Consider the following 24,003-nt stretch of genomic DNA (forward strand, 5'->3'; position numbering starts at 1 on the left):
AATAACAGAGTGGGCAACGACATGGCAAATGAGGTTTAATGTGGAGAAGTGTAAGGTTTTGCCCTTGGGGACTAAAAACATAAAAGCACAATACACTTTAGAGGGGGAACCTTTAGGGGAATCAAAAATGGAGAAAGATCTAAGAGTCTTGGTAGAGGATAGACTAGGCAATAGCATGCAATGTCAAGCGGCAGCTGCCAAAGCCGGCAGAATATTAGCATGCATAAAAAAAGGGATGTATTCCAGAGATAAGACTATAATCCTTCCACTTCATAAAACTCTGGTCCGACCGCATCTGGAGTATTCTGTCCAGTTCTGGTCGCCAGTCCTCAGGAGGGATGTGTTGGAGCTGGAGAGAGTCCAGAGAAGGGCAACTAAACTATTTAGGGGATTGGAGGACCTTAATTATGAAGAGCGTCTGCAATTGCTTGATTTATTCTCCCTGGAGAAGAGACACCTGAGAGGGGACAAAATAGCAATTTATAAATATCTCAATGGTGATCTCAGCATAGAAAAAAGCTATTCAGTCGAAAGGATTGCATGAGGACTCGGGGCATACAATGCGATTGGAGGAGAAGCGTTTTAACCTCAGGCAATGTGGGGGGTTCTTTACTGTTAGGGCTACAAGATTGTGGAATTCTCTACCACAAGAGGTGGTTTCTGTGGGAAGTACGGTGGCTTTCAAAAGACTCTTAGACGTACATCTCAAGGAGAAAAACATTCAGGGGTATGAGAGATGATTAGGGGCCAAACACACCTACTCAGGTTCAACTGGATGGACTATGGTTTTTATTCAACCTCACCTACTATGTAACTATGTAACTATGTAACCTTGTATATGCTTGATAGGCTGCTCCAGTAGAAACGTGCAGTTAACGACTACCTGTACGAACTCTGAGGCAGGACAGGTTATAGGGAGCTTGGGTTTTTTCCTGCTCATGTGCGACGCATGCAGACTTCTGAAGCCATTTGCTGAGATCACCAAACTGGTCAATCACGGCCAGGGTGCCATCAGTGACATTGTACCTTACGCCTTCTTTCTGGATCGTGCATTGCGTTGTGCCATTGATCAAGCCGTTGAGGAGCAGGAGCAGGAAGATGAGGAAGTCGCAATGTTGGATGAATTCCCAGGGGGTGCTACTCCATCTGAGACAAGTCAACAACAGGAGTCTGTAGAGGAGTCAGAGGAGGATGGTGCCGGGGCGGATGAGAAGGAGCAAGAAGAGCATGCTTTAAACCTTTCTGGGATCCCTGGTGTTGTCCGTGGATGGGGGGGGGGGGGACGAGGAGGACATTATCCTGGATGATGAGCTGGAGCCAGGCCACTACGCCGCTTGCAGTTTAATGCGAATGGGGGCCTTCATGCTCACTTCATCATAGAAGGTTAATAGATTGGTTTGGCAAGAATGATTTTTCCTGAATCCATGCTGATAACTACTAATAATACCGTTTTCATTACTAAAGTCTTGTATGTGGTCCCTTAACATCCCCTCCAAAATCTTGCAGACTACTGATGTTAGGCTGACCGGCCTATAGTTACCCGGGATATATCTCGGCCCCTTTTTAAATATTGGTACCACGTTGGCTTTTTTCCAATCAGCTGGCACCATACCCGTCTGTAAACTATCCTTAAAGATCAAGAATAATGGTCTGGCAATCACCTGGCTGAGCTCTTTAAGAACCTTCGTGTGCAAGCCATCCGGTCCCGGTGATTTATTTATGTTAAGTTTCTCTAGTTTAGTTCTAAGTCTATCTTCTGTTAGCCATGGCGGTATTTCCTGAGGTGTGTTGTTTAGTTTGGCCTTACAAGCTGGGTTAGTGTAGCCCCCCAATTCTTTTGTGAAGACTGAAGAGAAAAAAATATTTAACACTACCGCCTTTTCCCTGTCCTCTGTGGCCAAAACTCCCTTATTGTCTTTTATGGGGCCAATATCTTCTGGCCTCGCTTTCTTACTGTTTATATACTTAAAGAATTTCTTGGGGTTCTTTTTACTCTCTTCCGATATATATCTCTCGTGTTCTATTTTAGCCGCCCTGATTTCGTCCTTACATTTCTTATTACACTCTTTGTAATGCTTGAATGCTGCCAATGACCCCTCAGTCTTTTTAAAGGCCTTTTCTTTAGTATTAATATGCCTTTTTTACATAGTTACATAGTTACATAGTAGGTGAGGTTGAATAAAGACAATAGTCCATCCAGTTCAACCTGTGTAGGTGTGTGTGGCTGTAATCATCTCACATACCCCTGAATGTTCTGATCCTTGAGATGTAAGTCTAAGAGTCTTTTAAAAGCCACCATACTACCCGCAGAAACCACCTCTTGTGGTAGAGAATTCCACAATCTTGTAGCCCTAACAGTAAAGAACCCCCCACGTTGCCTGAGGTTAAAACGCTTCTTCTCTAATCGCATTGTATGCCCTTGAGTCCTCATGCAATCCCTTCGAATGAATAGCTTTTTTTCTAAGCTGGGATCCCCATTAAGATATTTATAAATTGCTATCATGTCCCCCCTCAGACATCTCTTCTACAGGGAGAATAAATCGAGCGATTGTAGACGCTCTTCATAGTCAAGGTCCTCCAATCCCCTTATTAGTTTAGTTGCCCTTCTCTGGACTCTCTCCAGCTCCAACACATCCCTCCTGAGGACTGGCGACCAGAACTGGACAGAATACTCCAGATGCGGTCGGACCAGAGTTTTATAAAGTGGAAGGATTATAGTCTTATCTCTGGAATACATCCCTTTCTTTATGCATGCTAATATTCTGTTGGCTTTGGAAGCTGCCGCTTGGCATTGCATGCTGTTGCCTAATCTTTTATCAACCAAGACTCCCAGATCCTTCTCCATTTTTGATTCCCCCAGGGGTTCCCCTCCTAAAGTGTATTGTGCTTTTATGTTTTTAGTCCCCAAGTGCAAAACCTTACACTTCTCCACGTTAAACCTCATTTGCCATGTCGTTGCCCACTCTGTAATTTTGTCCAGGTCATTCTGTAGGATATCTGCTTCATGCTGTGCAGTTATTGCCCTGGCCAATTTTGTGTCATCTGCAAAAACTGATAACGCACTACTGATCCCGTTCTCAATGCTGTTTATGAATAAATTGAACAAGGTTGGTCCCAGGACTGAGCCCTGGGGCACCCCACTTACAACCTCAGACCAGTCTGAGTATGCGCTGTTTATTACCACCCTTTGGACACGCCCTTTAAGCCAATTCCATATCCAAGAGCAAACTCTGCGGTCGATGCCTGCAGACCTTATTTTATAAATTAAGCGCTTGTGGGGAACTGTATCAAACGCCTTAGCGAAATCCAAGTACACCACATCCACTGGTCTCCCCCTATCTAGCTCACAGCTTACCTCCTCGTAGAATGCCAAGAGATTGGTTTGACAAGAACGCCCATTTGTAAACCCGTGCTGATTACTGCTGATGATGTTGTTGTCTTTAGCAAACTCTACGATATAGTCCCTTATCATCCCCTCCAGAAGTTTACATACTATTGATGTCAAACTGACAGGCCTATAATTTCCCGGGATATGCCTCTGGCCCTTTTTGAATATCGGAATCACGTTAGCTTTCTTCCAATCCCCTGGTACATCTCCTGTCCAAATACTGTCAGCAAAGATCAGGAACAGTGGTCTGGATATAACCTTACTGAGTTCCTTGAGTACTCTCGGATGTACGCCATCCGGGCCTGGTGATTTGTTTGTGTTAAGTTTATCCAGCCTTTCCCTGATTTCACCCTCTGTTAGCCATAGTGGCAAGTCCTGTGTATTACTACTAACCATACAGTCATGGTCAGTGTACCCCTCAGTTTCCTGTGTAAAGACTGACGAGAAAAAAGCATTCAGCACGGTTGCTTTTTCAGGGTCCTCTGTAACCATCCACCCATCATCGCTAATTATGTGTGCAATATGCTCTGCCCTAGTTTTTTTGCTGTTGATATATTTAAAGAATTTCTTTGGGTTTTTTTTTATTATCCTCCGCTATTTGTCTCTCAAAGTTGATTTTAGCCATCTTGATTTCGTGTTTACTTTTCTTATTTGCCTCCTTGTATTGCTCGAAAGCTGATACTGTGCCCTCTGATTTATATTTCCTGAAGGCCAATTTGTTTCCCCTAATAAGTTTTTTAACGCTACGGTTTAGCCAGCCAGGTTTGGCTTTGTCTCTTCTAAATTTATTTCCCATAGGAATGCACTGCAAGATGCATTTGCCTAATATGTTCCTAAAGCATTCCCATTTTTCCTCTGTGGTCAGTGATCCCAGGGTTTGGTCCCAGTTTACCCTTTCCATCAAGGAGTATAATTTTGGAAAGTTAGCCCTTCTGAAGTTTAGGGTTCTTATGTTCCCCACTTGCCTTGTTATATTGTTATTTACACTAAATGTGATCATCCTGTGATCGCTAGAGCCCAGGTTGTCCTGGACTACTACCTCCGAGATTAGGTCTGGGTCATTAGTGATCAATAGATCCAGGACTGCATTTTCTCTAGTCGGAGAGTCCACCAACTGTGACATGTAATTATCCAGTAAGGTTTCTGTGAATAGGCGGGCCTTCTGTGAGTGTGTAGTCCCCTCATCCCAGTCAATGTCGGGATAATTGAAGTCCCCTAATATGATGACTGATCCCAATTTTGCCACTTTACTCATTAGTGCTAAGAATTCCAGCTCTACCTCCTCCCCTTGGTTAGGTGGCCTATAGCAAACCCCCACAATTACTTTCCCCTTTTCTCCTTCCCTATGGAGTTCAACCCACACAGATTCTAACTCCATACTCATCCCTTCCGTAATGTCACTCCTTTCTATCACCTTTATATTGTTCTTGACATAGAGACATACCCCTCCCCCTCTTTTTCCTACCCTGTCCTTCCGGTACATCGAATACCCTTAGATATTGGCCAGCCAGTCATGTGAGGGGTCGAACCAAGTCTCTGTTATTCCCACAAGGTCTATGTCCTCCTCATGTACTAATATTTCCAACTCATCCATTTTATTAGCTAGGCTTCTGGCATTAGCATATACCCCTCTTAGTTTTACGGAAGTTGAGCGCAATTGGTGGTTATGTTTATTCCTGTTTGGTCTGAGGTTTTCCCGCACAGACCTACCGATTGATGTTGTGGACCTACTGTCGCTGCTGACCCTACAGCTGCCTTCAGTCCTCTGCTCCCTCCTGACTGACTCTACTTCTGAGCCCTCCCCCCCGTCTCCTAGTTTAAAAGCCTCTCCAACTTGGTGGCCATCTTTCTCCCCAAAAGAGCTGTACCGTCCCCATTAAGGTGCAGCCCATCCTTACTAAAGAGCCGGTAGCCGACTGAGAAGTCAGCCCAGTTCTCCAGGAACCCAAACCCCTCCTTCCTACACCAATTTCTCAGCCACTTGTTAAGTTCCCTAATCTCCTTCTGCCTCTCCTGTGTGGCTCGAGGTACAGGCAGTATTTCAGAGAAAACCACCTTGGAGGTCCTTTTCCTCAATCTATTACCTAAGTCCCTGAAATCGTTCTTAAGGATCCTCCACCTACCTTTTACTTTGTCATTAGTGCCCACATGCACCATGACCGCTGGGTCATCCCCAGCCCCGCACAACAATCTGTCTGCCAGATCTGCGATATGCCGAACGCGGGCGCCCGGTAAACAACATACTGTTCGGTTCACGAGATCTTTTTTACAGATTGCCCTCTCTGTCCTCTTGATAATTGAGTCCCCAACTACCACAACCTTTCTAACCTTTCCTGAGTTACGGCCCCCCTTCTTCCTGGAGCCGTCCCTCCCCTGGCAGCTGGGGGAGGGTGCATGCTCCAGCTCTGCCACCCCTGAGCTGATATCCCCCTCAACCTGCAACTCGGCAAATTTGTTAGGGTGTACCAACTCAGGATTGGCCTCCCTGGCACTCATCCCTCTACCCTTCCTAACAGTCACCCAGCTGCGTACCTCTGCTGCTTGCGTCCCCTCTATTCCTCCCTCCTCTATGCTGGCCCCTGCCAGCGCCTGATAGGTAATGTCCAAGCTCCTTTCCAGGTTGTTGATGCCACGCAGTGTTGCCACTGTGTTCTTTTTATGTTGGAGTTTAGCCACTCAGGGTTTAGTTTTGCTCTTTTAAATTTATTTCCATTTGGAATACACTGGTCAATCCCTTTGTTAAGTATGCTTTTGAAGCACTCCCATTTTTCCTCCGTGTTCTTTGTTCCAAGGGTTCTATTCCATTTGATATTTTCTAGCAGAGAGCGCAGTTTTGGGAAATTGGCTCTTTTGAAATTCAGTGTCCTTATATTGCCCTTGTGTTTACTATTACTATAATTAATACTGAAACAAATTGACCTATGGTCACTGTTTCCTAAGTTGTCCCGTATTTCTATATCCGTGAGCAGGTCTGTATTGTTGGTAATCAGTAGGCCAAGTACCACATTGTTTCTTGTCGGTGCATTCGCCATCTGACCCATGAAATTGTCCTGCAAAACATTTAGGAACTCCCGAGCCTTGGCTGACTGCGCGGTTCCTTCTGCCCAGTCTATATCTGGATAATTAAAGTCCCCCATTATAATGACATTTCCCATCCTTGCTGCCAATCCTATCTGTAAAAGGAGGTCCGCCTCCCCCTCCTCCCTCAGGTTGGGGGGCCTATAGTATACGCCCAATATTACCTTCCCCACAGTGCCTTCCCTTTTACGTTCTACCCATAGGGATTCTGCCTCGTCCATAGCTCCATTATTAATATCATCCCTCATATTTACCTGTATACTGTTCTTAATATACAGACATAACCCTCGTTATTTTAACCGGTTACATATATCCTCATTTGATGTTTTTAGGCTGCTTTCTTGATTTTTCCCCATACCCCCTGGGTTTAGGAGCTCCGAACACCCTACCCATTTAGGTGCAATCTGTCCCTACCAAAGAGCTAGTGACCGACTGAGAAGTCGGCCCAGTTCTCCAGGAACCCAAACCCTCCTTACTACACCAGCTCCTCAGCCACTTGTTAACTTCCCTAGTCTCCCGCTGCCTCTCTGGTGTGGCTCGAGGTACAGGTAGTATTTCTGAAAATACTACCTTGGAGGTCCTAGTCCTCAACTTAGCTCCTAAGTCCCTGAAATCATTTAGGACTGTCCATCTTCCTCTGCCTATGTCATTGGTACCCACGTGTACCATGACAGCTGGGTCTTCCCCAGCCCCACCCAATAATCTGTCCACCCGATCCGCGATGTGCCGAACCCGAGCGCCCGGTAAACAACAGACTGTTCGTCGCACACAGTCTTTGTGGCAAACAGTGGTATCAGCAGGGAGCATTGATAGTTTAAAAAAACTATTAGATGGGCACCTTAAAGACCACAACATACAGGGGTATACAATGTACGGTTAGCAGCAAACACACACACACATCATAGGTTGAACTGGATGGACTGGTGTCTTTTTTCAACCTCACTAACTATGCTTCAGTGTTTTAAGGGGGACCCCCTTATAAAAAGCATGAAGGGCAAGGACCAGTACTGGGTGGCAATGTACTTAGACCCCCCAGTACAAACAAAAAATGACAGATATGTTACCAAAATCACAGAGGGCGGACAGAATGCAGCACTTCCAGGCCTTGCTTCGAGAAATGCTGCATTCTGCTTTTGCATGCACTGGCAGAGGAATTTCCACTCAGAGAAAAAATTGCGGGTAGCAATCCAACAGCGCCTGCAAGAAGAGGGCAGTTTGAAGATGTGTTGGTCACTTCAGATATGAAATCATTCTTTCAGCCAACCCATCGACAGCTTTACTCCGGATCCAGCATCAGGGAACGCCTAGACCGACAGGTGTCCGACTACATCGGGTTAAAGGCCGATGTGGACGCTCTGAGGAGTGATGAACCCCTGGACTACTGGGTGGGCAGGCTTGACCTCTGGCCAGAGCTTGCACAATTTGCAATGGAACTGTTGGCTTGCCCCCCCATCCAGTGTCCTGTCCGAAAGGACGTTCAGCGCAGCAAGGGGGATCGTGACCAATAAGCGCACTCGCCTAGCTCATGACAGTGTTGACTACCTCACATTTATAAAAATGACTGAGGCATGGATCTCTGAGGAATTCAACACATGTGACCAGTAGACCATGTTTGATTACAATTACTCATGACAGGCCACAAATATCCGCCAGGCCGCCATCCACCCACAACAATTCATGGTCTTTGTCTTCGATAAATACAATGGCATAAAAGGCATTTCATGTCCATTGAATGCCTAATTTTTTTCTTTCATTACCGACAATTGTTTTTTCTGTCAATGCCTAATGTACCTCCAGCCACAGAATACAACGTTCTTAGCTGTCAGGTAAACGCATGTGGGCTAATTTTTGGTGCCTATACTGGCCAACACTTACTTCTGTATCCTGTGAATGCCTAATGTACCTTCAGCCACAGAATACAACATTCTTAGCTGTCAGGTAAACGCATGTGGGCTAATTTTTGGGGCCTGTACTGGCCGACACTTACTTTTTTATCCTGTGAATGGGCGGCACAGTGGTGTAGTGGTTAGCACTTTCACCTACCAGCAAGAGGGTCGCTGGTTCGAATCCCAACCATGACACTACCTGCCTGGAGTTTGCATGTTCTCCCTGTGCCTGTGTGGGTTTCCTCCGGGTACTCCGGTTTCCTCCTACACTCCAAAGACATGCTGGTAGGTAATTGGATCCTGTTTAAAAAGATTGGCCCTACTGTGTATGTATGTGAGTTTGGGACCTTAGATTGTAAGCTCCTTGAGGGCAGGGACTGATGTGAATGTATATGTAAAGCGCTGCGTAAATTGACAGCGCTATATAAGTACCTGAAATAAATAAAAATAAAATGCCTAATTTTTCAGACTCGAATTGAAAATCATTGGGTCTGTAAACGTTCTGCCAATTTGTGGAAGGGATGCGGACCCATTTTACAGATGTGTGAATGGACCCTATATGTATTTGACATGTATTTACTGGCTGCTGTCAGTTCTGGTTGATTTAGGAAAAAAAATATTTTTTTTTGCTGTTAAAAAAAAAAAAAAAAAAAATTAGGGCAACTTTTACAATAGCAATACTTCTGTTATGAGAGTGCCCATGTGGTGAGACTATTTGTGCACAGCTAGTAAGTATTTTGTGGCTGCAAATATGACCTAAAGGTTTTTAAATTTCGCCTCCCATTAAAGTCAATGGAGCCCACCGCAAACTTGCTGTTCCCGAACATTTGAGAAAGTTTGCGGCTAACGTTTGCGAACCGCCCGAGCCGATGTTCGTCCATCACTACAACCCATGTTGATATATGCATCGATCACACATGTGTGCACTTGTATGCCCATTTATACAGAACGTGTATTACTGCATTTTTTTCAATAAACTTTATGGAAGAAAAAAATAAAACTTTAAATGAAAATAAAAAATAAAAATATGTATATACACATACATATATACAGTATATATATATATATATATATATATATATATATATATAAAACCATGCTTCAATATAAAGTAGTGAGTGTACAGCTTGTATAACAGTGTAAATTTGCTGTCCCCTCAAAATTACTGAACACACAGCCATTAATGTCTAAACCACTGGCAACAAAAGTGAGTACACCCCTCAGTGAAAATGCCTGTGACTTGTTAGGGTTACAAGGTCTCAGGTGTGAATGGGGAGCAGGTGTGTTAAATTGGAAGTTCAACATGGCACCTCTTGGCAAAGAACTCTCTAAAGATCCAAAAAAAAAATTGTTGCTCTATGTAAAGATGGCCTAAGCTTTAAGAAAATTGTCAAGAACCTGAAACTGAGCTGCAGCATGGTGGCCAAGACTATACCGCAGTTTAACAGGACAGGCAGGACAGGTTCCACTCAGAACAGGCCTCACTATGGTCGACCAAAGAAGTTGAGTGCACATACTCAGCGTCATATCCAGAGGATGTCTTTGGAAATTAGACGTATGAGTGCTGCCAGCATTGCTGCATAGTGTGAAGGGGTGGGGTCAGCCTTTCAGTGCTCAGACCATACCCTGCACACGGCATCAAATTGGTCTGCATGGCTATCGTCCCAGAAGGCAGCCTCTTCTAAAGATGATGCACAAGAAAGCCCACAAACAGTTTGATGAAGACAAGCTGACTAAGGACATGGGTTACTGGAACCATGTTCTGTGCTCTGATGAGACCAAGATAAACTGGTCTCAAGCATGTGTGGCAGCAACCAGGTGAGGAGTACAAAGACAAGTGTGTCTTGGCTACAGTCAAGCATGGTGGTGGGAGTGTCATGGTCTGGGGCTGCATGAGTGCTGCTGGCACTGGGGAGCTACAATTCATTGAGGGAACTATGAATGCCAACATGTACTGTGACATACTGAAGCAGAGCATGATCCCCCTCTTTGGAGACTGAGCCACAGGGCAGTATTCCAACATGATAACAACCCAAAACACACCTCCAAGATGACCACTGCCTTGCTAAAGAAGCTGAGGGTAAAGGCGATGAACTGGCCAAGCATGTCTCCAGACCTAAACTCTATTGAGCATCTGTTGGGCATCCTCAAATGGAAGGTAAAGGAGTGCAAGGTCTCTAACATTCACCAGCTCCATGATGTCGTCATGGAGGAGTGGAAGAGGACTCCAGGGGCAACCTGTGAAGTAGTGATGTCGCGAACCTAAAATTCGCCGTTCGCGAACGGCGAACGCGAACATCGACAAATGTTCGCGAACCGGCGAACCGGGCGAACCGCCATAGACTTCAATAGGCAGGCGAATTTTAAAACACACAGGGACTCTTTCTGGCCACAATAGTGATGGAAAAGTTGTTTCAAGGGGACTAACACCTGGACTGTGGCATGCCGGAGAGGGATCACGCAAAAAAAAGTTCTTAAAAATTATAATTTTTTGATAGAGAGCCAATTATTGGAAAAATTAAAAAAAAATAAAAATAAAAAATTTCTTTGGATTTAGCATCTGGGGGGTCTAAAAAGTGTACCTGTGAAGTTTCAGCTCTGTAGCATGTCCAGAACCCCTAAAAAACAGCATTTGTCTTATATTTTCAGGAATATGGCTTCTCTGCGGCTGGCTTTTTCTCTTGCAGGCATTTATCGGGCATTTTTTTAGGCAGGCATGTCATTTTTTGTATTTAGTGTCTGGGGGGTCTAAAAAGTGTACCTGTCAAGTTTCAGCTCTGTAGCATGTCCAGAACCCCTAAAAAACAGCATTTTTCTTATATTTTCAGGAATATGGCTTCTCTGCGGCTGGCTTTTACTCTTGCAGGCATTTAGCTGGCATTTTTTTAGGCAGGCATGTAATTTTTTGTATTTAGTGTCTGGGGGGTCTAAAAAGTGTACCTGTCAAGTTTCAGCTCTGTAGCATGTCCAGAACCCCTAAAAAACAGCATTTTTCTTATATTTTCAGGAATATGGCTTCTCTGCGGCTGGCTTTTTTTCTTGCAGGCATTTAGCGGGCATTTTTTTAGGCAGGCATGTCATTTTTTGTATTCAGTGTCTGGGGGGTCTAAAAAGTGTACCTGTCAAGTTTCAGCTCTGTAGCATGTCCAGAACCCCTAAAAAACAGCATTTTTATTATATTTTCAGTAATACGGCTTCTCTGCGGCTGGCTTTTTCTCTTGCAGGCATTTATCGGGCATTTTTTTAGGCAGGCATGTCATTTTTTGTATTTAGTGTCTGGGGGGTCTAAAAAGTGTACCTGTCAAGTTTCAGCTCTGTAGCATGTCCAGAACCCCTAAAAAACAGCATTTTTATTATATTTTCAGTAATACGGCTTCTCTGGGGCTGGCTTTTTCTCTTGCAGGCATTTATCGGGCATTTTTTTAGGCAGGCATGTCATTTTTTGTATTCAGTGTCTGGGGGGTCTAAAAAGTGTACCTGTCAAGTTTCAGCTCTGTAGCATGTCCAGAACCCCTAAAAAACAGCATTTTTCTTATATTTTCAGGAATATGGCTTCTCTGCGGCTGGCTTTTTTTCTTGCAGGCATTTAGCGGGCATTTTTTTAGGCAGGCATGTCATTTTTTGTATTCAGTGTCTGGGGGGTCTAAAAAGTGTACCTGTCAAGTTTCAGCTCTGTAGCATGTCCAGAACCCCTAAAAAACAGCATTTTTCTTATATTTTCAGGAATACGGCTTCTCTGCGGCTGGCTTTTTTTCTTGCAGGCATTTAGCGGGCATTTTTTTAGGCAGGCATGTCATTTTTTGTATTCAGTGTCTGGGGGGTCTAAAAAGTGTACCTGTCAAGTTTCAGCTCTGTAGAATGTCCAGAACCCCTAAAAAACAGCATTTTTCTTATATTTTCAGGAATACGGCTTCTCTGCGGCTGGCTTTTTCTCTTGCAGGCATATATATCAGTGGTGGGTGGGCAGTGGCCCAGTACACTCTCTGTGGACCTGACAGCAGTCACTGGCACCCAGGCAACTGCAATTTTAAAAAATATATATTTTATTTTACTTTGCAAGCTGCTGTGCCACCTTATATATCAGTGGTGGGTGGGCAGTGGCACAGTACACTCTCTGTGGACCTGACAGCAGTCACTGGCACCCAGGCAACTGCAATTAAAAAATATATATATTTTTTTTTACTTTGCAAGCTGCTGTGCCACCTTATATATCAGTGGTGGGTGGGCACACAGTGGCACTGCAGTGGGCACAGTACACTCTGTGGACCTGACAGTAACTGGCAGCCCAGGCAACTGCAATAATAAAAAATATTTATTTTTTTCAATTTATTGCAACAAGATGCTGTGCCACCGTATATATATCAGTGGTGGGCAGTGCACTGCAGTGGGTACAGTGCACTCTGTGGACCTGACACGGCACTCACTGCAATTATGACAGAGGAAAAAAAAAATAGTTTTTAAAATGCAAGGTACTGTGCCTGTGCCACCCGAAATGAGTGTGGTGTGCACACAGTACAGTCTGTGGTGGGTCTGTGGCCTCTCACACACAGCGGGCAGGCAACTGCAGTGTACAATAGATATATATAGATATATATATAAAGAAAAAACTCTATTACCTTACCAGCCCTTAAAAGGGCTTTTGGGGACACTATATATATATATATATATATATATATGTATATATATAAATAAAAAAAATCCTCAATTACCAGCCCTTAAAAGGGCTTTTGGGGACACTAGATAGATATAGATATATATATATATAAGAAGAAACAACTCAATGACCAGCCCTTAAAAGGGCTTTTGGGGACGCTAGGTATATATATATATATATATATATATAAAAAAAAAAAAAAACACAAATACCAGCCCTTAGAAGGGCTTTTTGGGGTGCTGATATTACAGCAGTAGTGGACCAAGAACACTGCAAGACCAGGAACACTGACTAACTGTCCCTAGCTTAACAGCAGCAGCAGCAGCAGCAGCAGCTCTCTCCCTACTCTCACTACACACACTGCTTCAGAATGATCTAAGAAGGATGCTGCCCTTGCTTATTTATAGGAGGTGGGAGGGTGTGGGAGGGAGGTATGCTGATTGGCTGGAAATGTGTCTGCTGACTGTAAAGTTCAGGGTCAAAGTTTGCCTCAATGATGTCTTATGGGGGGCGGACCGAACATCGCATATGTTCGCCGGCAGCGGCGAACGCGAACATGCTAAGTTCGCCGGGAACTGTTCGCCGGCGAACAGTTCTATACATCTCTACTGTGAAGCTCTGGTGGACTCTCTGCCGAAGAGGGATAAGGCAGTGCTGGAAAATAATGGTGGCCACTCAAAATGTTGACACTTGGGGGTGTGGCCGGCCAGGAACCTGTATGGACGTGCAGTGATTTCGCTCCCGCTTCCACTCGGCTCATAGCTCTCCACCCGCACAGCACCCCTGAGACCTGGACGACAGGTCACGCAAGAGGAAAGAGGAATCAAAGCCTAAAAAACTCACGGCCTTCTTCCTCCAGAAGCCGCCGGTCTCCAGTCAAGATGGCGCCGCCCTCAGCATGCGGCGGCAGCTTCACCGCTCACCTCCTCCAGCTGCGGATCATCTCCTCGCCGTGGCAATGGTTCAGGCAAGTCCCCCCCGCTTTACAATTCCACCCCCATGTCAGGGAGCCCAGCCAAAGCCTGGTTTAGACTGGGGGGGACCCTGAGGGAGATGCAGGGAGCCCCGCTAGCACTATGGAAGATGACACGAGGGACCTCCCTGACTCCATAGAAGTTTTCCCCACCACCAACAGGCCTGTAGTGGACACAGTCCTGAAGGAGATGCTGGTGTCACTTCGCAGTTCCCTTCAGGCTGATATGGCATCCCTCATGCACAAAATTGGTACAGACCTGCAGGCAGTCTCAGGCAGAGTTGATCATGTGGAAGGGAAAATGGGAGAATATGCTTCCACCATAAATGATCTCATAGATGCTCAGGAGCGACAGGAAGAAGATATGGACTGGGTCAAAGCAAAGCTTGCAGATATTGAGGACCGCTCACGGCGGAACAACCTGAAAATCAGGGGGGTCCCCGAAAGCGTGCCCCAGGAGGGTCTGCGTTCTTATGTTGTAGCTCTCTTTAAGGCCCTGCTACCTGACTCTGCTGACCTGGACCTCACCATAGACAGAGTTCATCGTCTGCCCAAGCCTGCTTTTTTGCCTGACAATGTTCCCTGTGATGTGATTTTGCGAATGCATTTTTTCCACATTAAGGACCGCATTATGCGCCTCTCTCGAAACTTACCGCAGCTTGATCCCCAATTTGCTAGGCTGCAACTCTTTGCAGATCTGTCGCAATATACCTTGCAGAAAAGGCGCAGCTTGAACACTATCACTAAACCCCTCCGCAACCATGATATCACATATAGATGGGGCTATCCATCCAGGTTGACGATTACCCGTGAGGGGCGCACGCACGTTGTAGACTCCTTGGAAAAGGGCCTTGCTCTCCTCAGGGAATGGAGAATCCTGCCGGCCTCTCCCACCACCGATCTGCCGGCCCCCTCTCCACACCACCTTGAGCAGGAATGGAGGGTGGTCACCACTAAACATTCTAAGAAGCACAAGTGAAGGTTGTTGATTTCCACCTACTGTAAATGAGCCTTTGGAAGTCGAGGTTCCTGGTGCCTTGACTTTTTTTTTTCTTCCCCCCCCCTGACCTGAGCAGCGTATCGCTGCACTACCGTTTGTTCTATGTTCTACTATACTCACGGATGTTTTTCACTGTTTTGTTGTTTTTACTTTGTTATCTCGTCCCTCCCTTTCCATTACTTCCCTACCTACAGTCATGACCTTCTGAAGATCTTCAGGAAATGCTCCTTGCACAATACCAGCCGGGACCAAGATTCCAAGCTGCAAGACCCCAGCCCGGGAGCAGTAGGTCTACCAACCGTGAGTACCATGGAACTCTCAAATTCCCCCAGCACACACCACCGGATCTCCCATGGGGCTTAAATTTTTATCCATAAACTCTAAGGGACTGAATCATCCGGCTAAGCGCAGGACACTCTGGCGTGAGGCCACTTCCCAAAATGTTGACACTTTGGGCCCAGATTTGACTTTTTCCAGGGTTGTACTCACTTTTGTTGCCAGCAGTTCAGACATTAATGGCTGTGTTGAGTTATTTTGAGAGGACAGCAAATTTACACTGTTATACAAGATGTACACTCACTACTTTACATTGCAGCAAAGTGTAATTTCTTCAGTGTTGTCACATGAAAAGATATAATAAAATATTTACAAAAATGTGAGCGGTGTCCTCACTTTTGTGAGATACTGTATACACACATATACATACATGCATATACATATACACACATACATATAAGTAAAAATAAATATAGTGATGATGAAAGGACAAAAAAATAAAATTAAATCAAGCGATTGATATTTTTATCTTGTCCACTTATTATGCTTTGAACTAAGATAAGTAACTATTGAGGACAAACATATGTAGGTTTAATGTTTTCAAACTTCTTCTAGCAGTCCGTTCTCAATCTATGTAAGGTTTTTTTTACATTTCCTACACTATACTGACGCGCCGGGTATTTAAAGTTTGGTTTTGCTGTATTCTTGCTAATTTTTAATCGCTTGTTTTAGTTTTATTTTCATAATTTCATATATACAGTATGTATTTTTTTATCTTCATTACTTGGTTTATTTTTTCCTTCCGCCCTTTTTATTTTGCATTGTCATTGCACTAGACACAATCACTGCTTAAAGTATAATAATTATTTTCTAACTGGTTGGGATATTTTAATATACGGATTTTTAAGTAAAAATCACTGTGATAGTTTTAACACATACATTGCTTCTTTAATGGTTGAAAACAGCAAGCAGTTTTATCTGTATTGCTAATTTGACACACAGCAGCAACCTCATTTCAGATAAAGGGAAGTTGTTTATTTTCCTTCACTGGGGGCTCCCATGCAGGGTGTGTCACTTCCTGTTCTTCTCAATAAGTTGTTAGTGAGAGACGTCGCTTGCTAGCCTTCACCCCAGTCGATGCCTTCTCAGAGGAAACGCGTTGGATTGGGACTAGCAAAGTGACGTCAATTAGCACAGACCGCACTGCAGGCGGCCATGTAAGATTTTATCCCATATCGCTCTAATTCATTGTCCTTGATGTAAGTGCAATTTTTATTTAATAAACCACCTTTATATGCATTAATGCACTATCAGCATCTTCCAATATCTTTTATAACCATATGATGTGATTAACGAGATTAAGAAGCCTGGATACATTCCCTAGAGCTGACTGACCATTTGTCTTCAGAGGCGCTTCCACTCACACGCATATGATCTCTTGGTGGGATCATTTGATTAGATAAGCGGCCAATTTTCACATATAGACATACTAAAATACACACTTTCCATTGTTGATTATTTCAGCTGCACTACAAACAGTTTGTTGTATTTGCATGTGGGAAAGTTGGAGCATCATCTCTTCACTAAACACACTGAATTGTGGAGCACTTCTTGATTGATTGATTTTTGATGTAATTCACTTGTTACACTATTCTGCACAACAAGAGTTTCACTTTGCCATTTGAACATTCACTATTGTTTGATTTTGCTTATTGCACGTTTATTGCATTTGTTACCTAATCTTTTTAGGATAATATCTCAGTCAAAAACCGTTGCATCTTATTTATTTTACAACTGTAATAAACTGTTTACTCTAAAGTCCCAGAAAAGGACACATGACCATGAACTGAAGTTAGAAAAAAGGAGGCCTAACATTAGATTGCGGAAAGGGTTTTTTACTGTTAGAGCAATAAGAATTTGGAATTCCCTCCCCTAGAAGTGTTACTAGCTGAAAGTCTCAAAAAACTTTTAGATGTCTTCCTCAGGAAGCAGAATATACAGGGCTATGGAACGTGTTAGAGAATGAAAAGATAAACAGACATAGGTGGAACTGGATGTGTCTTTTTTTCAAGTTTATAACTTACAAGTTGTGGCATTAGCAATTGCAGAAGCTTGGCTAGAAGTTTTATTTTCATTGACTGCGTAGACTGTGATATTGTAGTCTGTTCCTGGTAAGAGATTGTCCACTTCTGTGCTGTTAACCTTTAAATCTGTCTTGTTCTGAAATGTTGGACCTTCCACAGCTACGTTGTAGGTGTAAGTACTTGCATTTTTGTCATTAGAAAATTCCCAAGAGATGGTCACACTGTTTTCTGTTATATTGGTTACATTTAATCCACTAACAACAGAGGGCACTAAGGAGACAAAATACATGAAAGAAAAGTTATAAATATATCAAAGACAAAAAAGTTATATACATTGACATTATTGCAATGAATCAAAATTATAATAATTTGAAAACAATTTTGTTTTTTGTTTCCAAACAGATATTTTATGTTATGTTTTGTTCATACCTGGTATAACATCTTTATTTAAAAATTAATTTGTAAATAACAGTGTGCACTCATTACCCTAATGCCACAAAGCATGATGTTTTTTTTTTAAGATACAGCACAGTAGAAGTAATTTGCTTGAAGACTGTCTCTCTCTAATGAAAACTCAATTATCCACAGCTTTGACTACAGTTGGCCAAAGGTAGATCATATTTTTTTTCCAGTGGACTGAAAAAAAAAAAAAAAGAATAGATTCCTCTATCCACACAATCAAGGTGGATAAAGGAATATCTCCCAGCTGAGAGAGGTGACTTTCCACTGTCAGAATACACTGATTAGCAACTAAAGCCCATTGGCTGTAGCTGCTGATTAAAAACATTTTCGATCAAGCTCGTTTGGCAGAAGTTGTTAGATTGACTTTTGTCAAATGGGAGCGACCATACAAAGATTAAAATTCGGCATGTCACTGGTGAAAAAGCCATATTTTTATCCATCTATCGCCAGCTTCATTCATTTGTGTCTAAACTGGAGCTGTTGTAAACAACAAGCTATTCCCAAAAGTGCCACTAAGAACAAACATGTGAATGTAATTGATTAGATTACATTTAAGTAATAAAAGTGCAAAAACAAAGCTGTGCACTAACCCATAGCAAAAATCAACAAAAAAACTAGTTTGCCTGTTCAAAACTGCTCAAAACAGAAGTCTAAGTGGCTGTTACTCTTTGCACTATGTAACTAAACAAAGCCCACAACTAAAAATGCAGTGCCAATAACAACTGATTGGAACTACATGTGTAAGAAAGGTAATTTTGCCATCAGTTTAGAAATGGGATTCTTTACAGCAGGGGTCCCCAACCCCCGGGTCACAGACCGGTGCCGGTGATAAGCTGAACCCTCCCCCCTGAGGTGGCAGGCTGCAGCCACCCCACCCCCCAGGTGATAAGATAAACCCTCCCTGAGGTGACAGGCTGCAAAACCCCCCAACCCCTCTCACCCCCCTCCCAGGTGACAACCTGTACCCCCCTGCCCCCCCTCCCATGACAGGCCGCAACAACAACACAAAGGCCAATCCCCCCCCCCCCCCACCTAGTCCATGGAGGGGTTGACTTCCAAGCGGCCGGTCCCTGCTGCCAAGGAGGTTTTGGACCACTGCTTTACAGTATTAGTAGCTATGTTGTGGGACACTTGAGCACATGCAACATTAATGGGAAAAAACAATAATGGATTTTTAAAAAAGAACCGTATAATATTCTTAAAACGTTAAAATGAACAGAAGTGTTTTATTCTAGGGAACTGATACAACAGCTCTTGTGGGTTCATGAATGAATTGGTTTATTTTGGAGTTTTAAAGGAGCTGTGAGAGGGCAAACGTCAATTTGTTTTAAATGTTATTACTATATAACCTGAGGACATCCAGTGTCTTTAGTAAGAAGCATTCTAATTGGCTGATATGAGGTAATGTATTTTGTTCTTTGCACTCTATATTAAGTAAGTTAAATTTTTTACATTTTGTTTAAAAAAAATATTTCATAATTTGAGTCTTGTAGACAAGCTAGAATTTACATTTAGTGTACTGTAAATTAAAACGTTTATACCAGAAGTACTCACATGTAGTAACAGATATGCCACATGTAGTAACAGATATGCCAGAAGTACAAACATGTAGTAATAGATATAGTGACACTATATCCGAAGTTCCATTCACTGAATAAACTGTGATGTTGTAATTCACCCTAGGAAGTAGATTAACTATTGTGCAATTTATTCCAGTTACATTCATTTTTTCATTAGATGAACCATTACTATATAATAATTTAAACTCTGTAATAGAAGGGGGTGCTTTCCATTGCACAAATATAGTGGCTTCCGTTACATTAATTACTTGTAACTTTGAAACATTGGCTGGATCTATGCACAAAAAAAATAGGCAGATTTTGCTAAAGCATTTGATACTGTACTTCATAAATATTTCCTCTATAAAATAAGGTCTGTTGGGTTTGATGAAATTGTGAAATCTACAAAACACGGGTTTGGCCTCATGTTGACTTATTATTATTTGAATTATTCAGGCGCCAACAGTTTTCACAGTGCTTTACAGCGTGAGGGCAGACAGTACAATTACAATACAATTTGATCAGAGGGCCCTGCTCATTAGAGTTTATAATCTAGAAGAAAGAGGGGAGAAACTGCGCTGAATATCAAAAAAACAGATAGCGGCAACTTAGTATGTGACGAACATCAAAAGAATAGTGGATAAAGAAAGCTGCGCTTAGTGACACGAATAAATTGAGTCCAAATAAGTCCCAAAATTCAGTAAGGTGTACAAAACGATCAAATGAGGGTCCAGAATTTCAAGCGAAGATCCACAAATGTAGATTACATGTGAAATTACTGCTTACCAGATGCAGCTGCAAATTGGACCTTTCAAATAATATCCAAGCCTGATGAAAGTTTATGAAGAATTCCTCCTCAGAAATTTTTGTCCCAGGATCACAAGTTGATGGATATATCAAATAGAAAATAGAAATACATAGCATGATACTGTATATTAAAAGTATATCACCCGTGTGTATCAGACAGAGAAAGTGCTCATAGGGACCACCACCATCACAGGCTGCTTACCAGATGGATTATCAGAGAAAGCAAAAAACAACTAAAGCAATCTTGACTAGGCCAACGAACCAGCCACCACCTTAATCACAGTGTAATTACCAACTAGTGCAGGTATAGGGAGCATGTGAGATAACTCTGATGGTAAAGGAAACACTCAGGGCCGTTGACAGAAGTCACCGCTTACCAGATTGTGTGTATATAATTGCTTATATCACAAATCAGAATGTCCCTGGATGCGGTCACTTATCCCCTATAGGCAGGTCCAGTCCCAGTGGTATCCGTCCCAGGATCACCGTTAGAGAAGTGATGGAATAAAGAACAACAACAAGCACATAGCGTAATACTGTATAATATTGATAAAAAGAAACTCCCGTGTGTATCAGGAAAAGAAAGTGTCAATGAAAGCCACCACCATCACAGGCTGCTTAGCAGATGGGAGAGCAAAAACACAATAGAACTATCCAAGAGCTGTCTCAGATGACAAGAACAAGCACAGAGATGAGTTAAGCCACCACCTAGATCACAGTTCAATTACCAGATGGTGCAGGAAAGCAGGCATATATGAACACTCAGATGACCCGTGGCCCCTTTACGACCGTCACTAATACCTGCTTACCAGATATAGGCAGATGTATGCGGAAAACACAAAACCGATATCCACAGATAAGGTTAGCTGTCCTCTGTACATACGTTCCGTCCCTGGTGGCATAGATGACTGACCCACAAACAAGGCTCCCGGATTCATATATAAACAATAGAGATGCCCATAGTGTAAAACCGTTTTATTATAACCAAAAAGTAAAAGTAATGCACTTACAAGTAAAGCATATAGATATGCGCAGAATCCAAGCTGCCGGCCGGACAGCTAGGAACACCCGCCTGAGCGTCTCAACGAGGTGACGTCAGCACGCCGCGACCGACGTATGTTTCGTCAAAGGATGACGTTCTCAAGGTACCAAGGTAATTTTGACAGCTAAGTCAGGGAAAGGGGCCTGTGGAGGAGGAAATATAGCTCAGTTCAGTTGTGGACAGGCTGAGTTTGAGGAAGTGGTGTGACATCCAGACAGATATGTCAGTTAGTAAATTAGTAATGCATGAGGAGACTGATTATGTGGTGGGAGCAGTAGGTTACGGTCACAGAGACCAAGGAGTGGAGTTTTTTTTTGAGGAGGGGGTGGTCAACCGTATTGAAGGCAGCCAAAAGGTCCAGAAGTAGGAGTACAGAGTAGTGTTCATTGTTTTTTGCTGTTAGTAAGTAATTTGTGAGTTTTAGGAGATCATTTTCTGTGGAGTGCTGAGGGCAAAATCCAGACTGAAGGGGATCAAAAAGGTTATTCTTAGTGAGGTGGCCACTGTAGACCAGGCGTTCAAGGAGTTTTGAGGAAAATAGGAGCAAGGAGATAGGGCGTAGATTGTTAAGATCGGTGGGGTCCAAAGAAGGCTTTTTAAGTATGGGGGTGACAAGTGCATGTTTTTGAAAGTTGGGGAAGATGCCAGGTTTACAAATGGGCATTCTTGTTAAACCAGTCTCTTAACCAGGGCTTTTTTTCTGCTGGAACGCTGTTCCGCCACCTATGGAAGCCCTCTCTACTCCGACCTGTCATATAACACATTAGCTGGCAGAGGAAGTTTTCTGCACAACTTACTTCCTCTACCGGCTTCTCTGTAATAGCGAGCCCTGGTGAGTCCTGCTGCCTTGATCCATAGTGAGTCAGGTTCCAGCACTGCAGCTGCTTGAGGTGATACGGGAGGGAGATTGCTACTCTGACAGTTTTGATGGATGGAGCTTTCCTACTGTGCCGAGTTTTAAAAGATAAAGCCCGCGCATACAGCAGTGTCGGCTTTCCATTGGTAAGGGGGCTGTGAAGGGGAGGGGGAAGAGCTTTCAGGAGAGTGAATGTGTGCAGAGAAAGCTGTAAACGTGGGGTTTTGGGGAATTTGTACACAGGAGAACTGGGAAGGGGGGGGGGGGGGTTTCCACAGAGAGGAGAGCTGGGGAAAGCTTTTAGCAGAGAGGAGAGATGGAGGGGGCTTTAGCACAGAGGAGAGGTGGGGGGAGGGGGGTTAGCAGAAAGGAGAATTGGGGGAGATTTTAGCAGAGAGGACAGCTGGGGGGGGGGGAGTTTAACAGAGAGGAGAGCTGGAGGGGATTTTACCACAGAGGAGAGGTGGGGGTTAGCAGAAAGGAGAGTTGGGGGAGATTTTAACAGAGAGGAGAGCTGGAGGGGGTTTTAGCACAAAAGAGATTGGTGAGAGGGGGTAATTTGTACACAGAGACAGAGGAGAGCTGGGAGAGGGGAGTTTATCAAAGAGGAGAGCTGGGAGAGGGGAGTTTATCACAGAGGAGAGCTGGGGGTGGGGTTTAGCAATGAGGAGAGTGGGGGAGGTCATTTGTGCAGAGAGAACTGTGGGTGGGGATTTTAGCAGAGAGAGGAGCTGGGGGGTTATCAGAGAGGAGAGCTGGGGGCGGTTTAACTAGTGAGGGAAGTTGGGGGGGGGATTTTGCATGAAGGAGAACTGGAAAAGTGTGTGTGTGTGGGGGGGGTTATGCAAATAGGGGATCAGGGGGCAAATTTAGAAGAGAGGAGAACAGGTGGGTGGAGATTTGAGCAGAGAGGGGAACTAGGAAAGGGGGAGATTTGTGCAGAGAGGAGAACTGGGAAAGGGGGAGATGTGTGCAGAGAGCAGAGCTGAAAAAGAGGAAGATTTATGCAGAGAGGAGAACTTGGAAAGGGGGAGATTTGTGCAGAGAGGAGAACTGGGAAAGGGGGAGATTTGTGCAGAGAGGAGAATTGGGAAAGGGGGAGATTTGAGCAGAGAGGAGAACTGGGAAAGGGGGAGATTTGTGCAGAGAGGAGAACTAGGAAAGGGGGAGATTTGTGCAGAGAGGAGAACTAGGAAAAGGGGAGATTTGTGCAGAGAGGAGAACTGGGAAACGGGGGACGTGTGCAGAGAGGAGAACTGGGAAAGGGGGAGATTTGTGAAGAGAGATGAACTGGGAAAGGAGGAGATTTGTGCAGAGAGGAGAACTGGGGAAGGGGAAGATTTGTGCAGAGGAGGGAACTGGGAAAGGGAGAGATTTGTGCAGAGGATAGAACTGCTTAAGGGGGAGATTTGTGCAGAGGAGAGAACTGGGAAAGGGGGAGATTTGTGCAGAGGGGAGAACTGGGAAAGGGGGAGATTTGTGCAGAGGGGAGAGTTGCACAAGGTAGGTTGTGCAAACTGAGAGCTGTGGAGTGTGGAACAGATTGTGCAGAGGTGAGAGCTGTGGGGGACACCGGGGTTGCAGAGGTCAAACATGGGGGTGCAGATGGGGGCAGAGATATGGGGTTTCAAAGGTGAGTTGTAAGCTGGGGTTGGAGGGGTGCAGAGGTGAGATTTTGATAAGGGGGCAAAGGTGAGTTGTGGATGGGGGGTGCTATGGTTAACTGTGGATAGTGGTGCAGATTTGAGCTGTTGACAGGAGAAAAAAAAGAGTTGAGCTGTGAATAAGGGTTGCAAAGGCAAGCTGTGGATGGAGAAAACAGTGGTAAGCAAAGGTGCAAAGGTGAGAATTTGATGGTTACTTTGAGGGTGATACTTGATGGAAGTGAGGGGGGGTGTTGCTTAGGGAAGACCAGGGAAATTTGCTGCGGGACAGTAA

General features: G+C 43.9%; 1 protein-coding gene across 1 annotated transcript in view; it reads right to left on the bottom strand.

The window, feature by feature from the left end:
• LOC309568939 (receptor-type tyrosine-protein phosphatase H-like) overlaps window positions 1-18,395 on the bottom strand; it is a gene marked incomplete at its 5' end in the record, with an annotated part of 1,053,085 nt that extends 1,034,690 nt beyond the window's left edge. Inside the window, 2 exons of the mRNA XM_082274706.1 lie at window positions 17,340-17,609; window positions 18,392-18,395. Of these exons, the coding sequence (XP_082130832.1) occupies window positions 17,340-17,609; window positions 18,392-18,395 (274 nt within the window). The remainder of the gene's footprint in view (window positions 1-17,339; window positions 17,610-18,391) is intronic.
• Between the last annotated feature and the right edge of the window lie 5,608 nt (window positions 18,396-24,003).

The sequence above is a fragment of the Pelophylax lessonae genome, assembly GCF_965119305.1.
Source record: "Pelophylax lessonae genome assembly, chromosome: 12".
Classification (NCBI taxonomy): domain Eukaryota; kingdom Metazoa; phylum Chordata; class Amphibia; order Anura; family Ranidae; genus Pelophylax; species Pelophylax lessonae.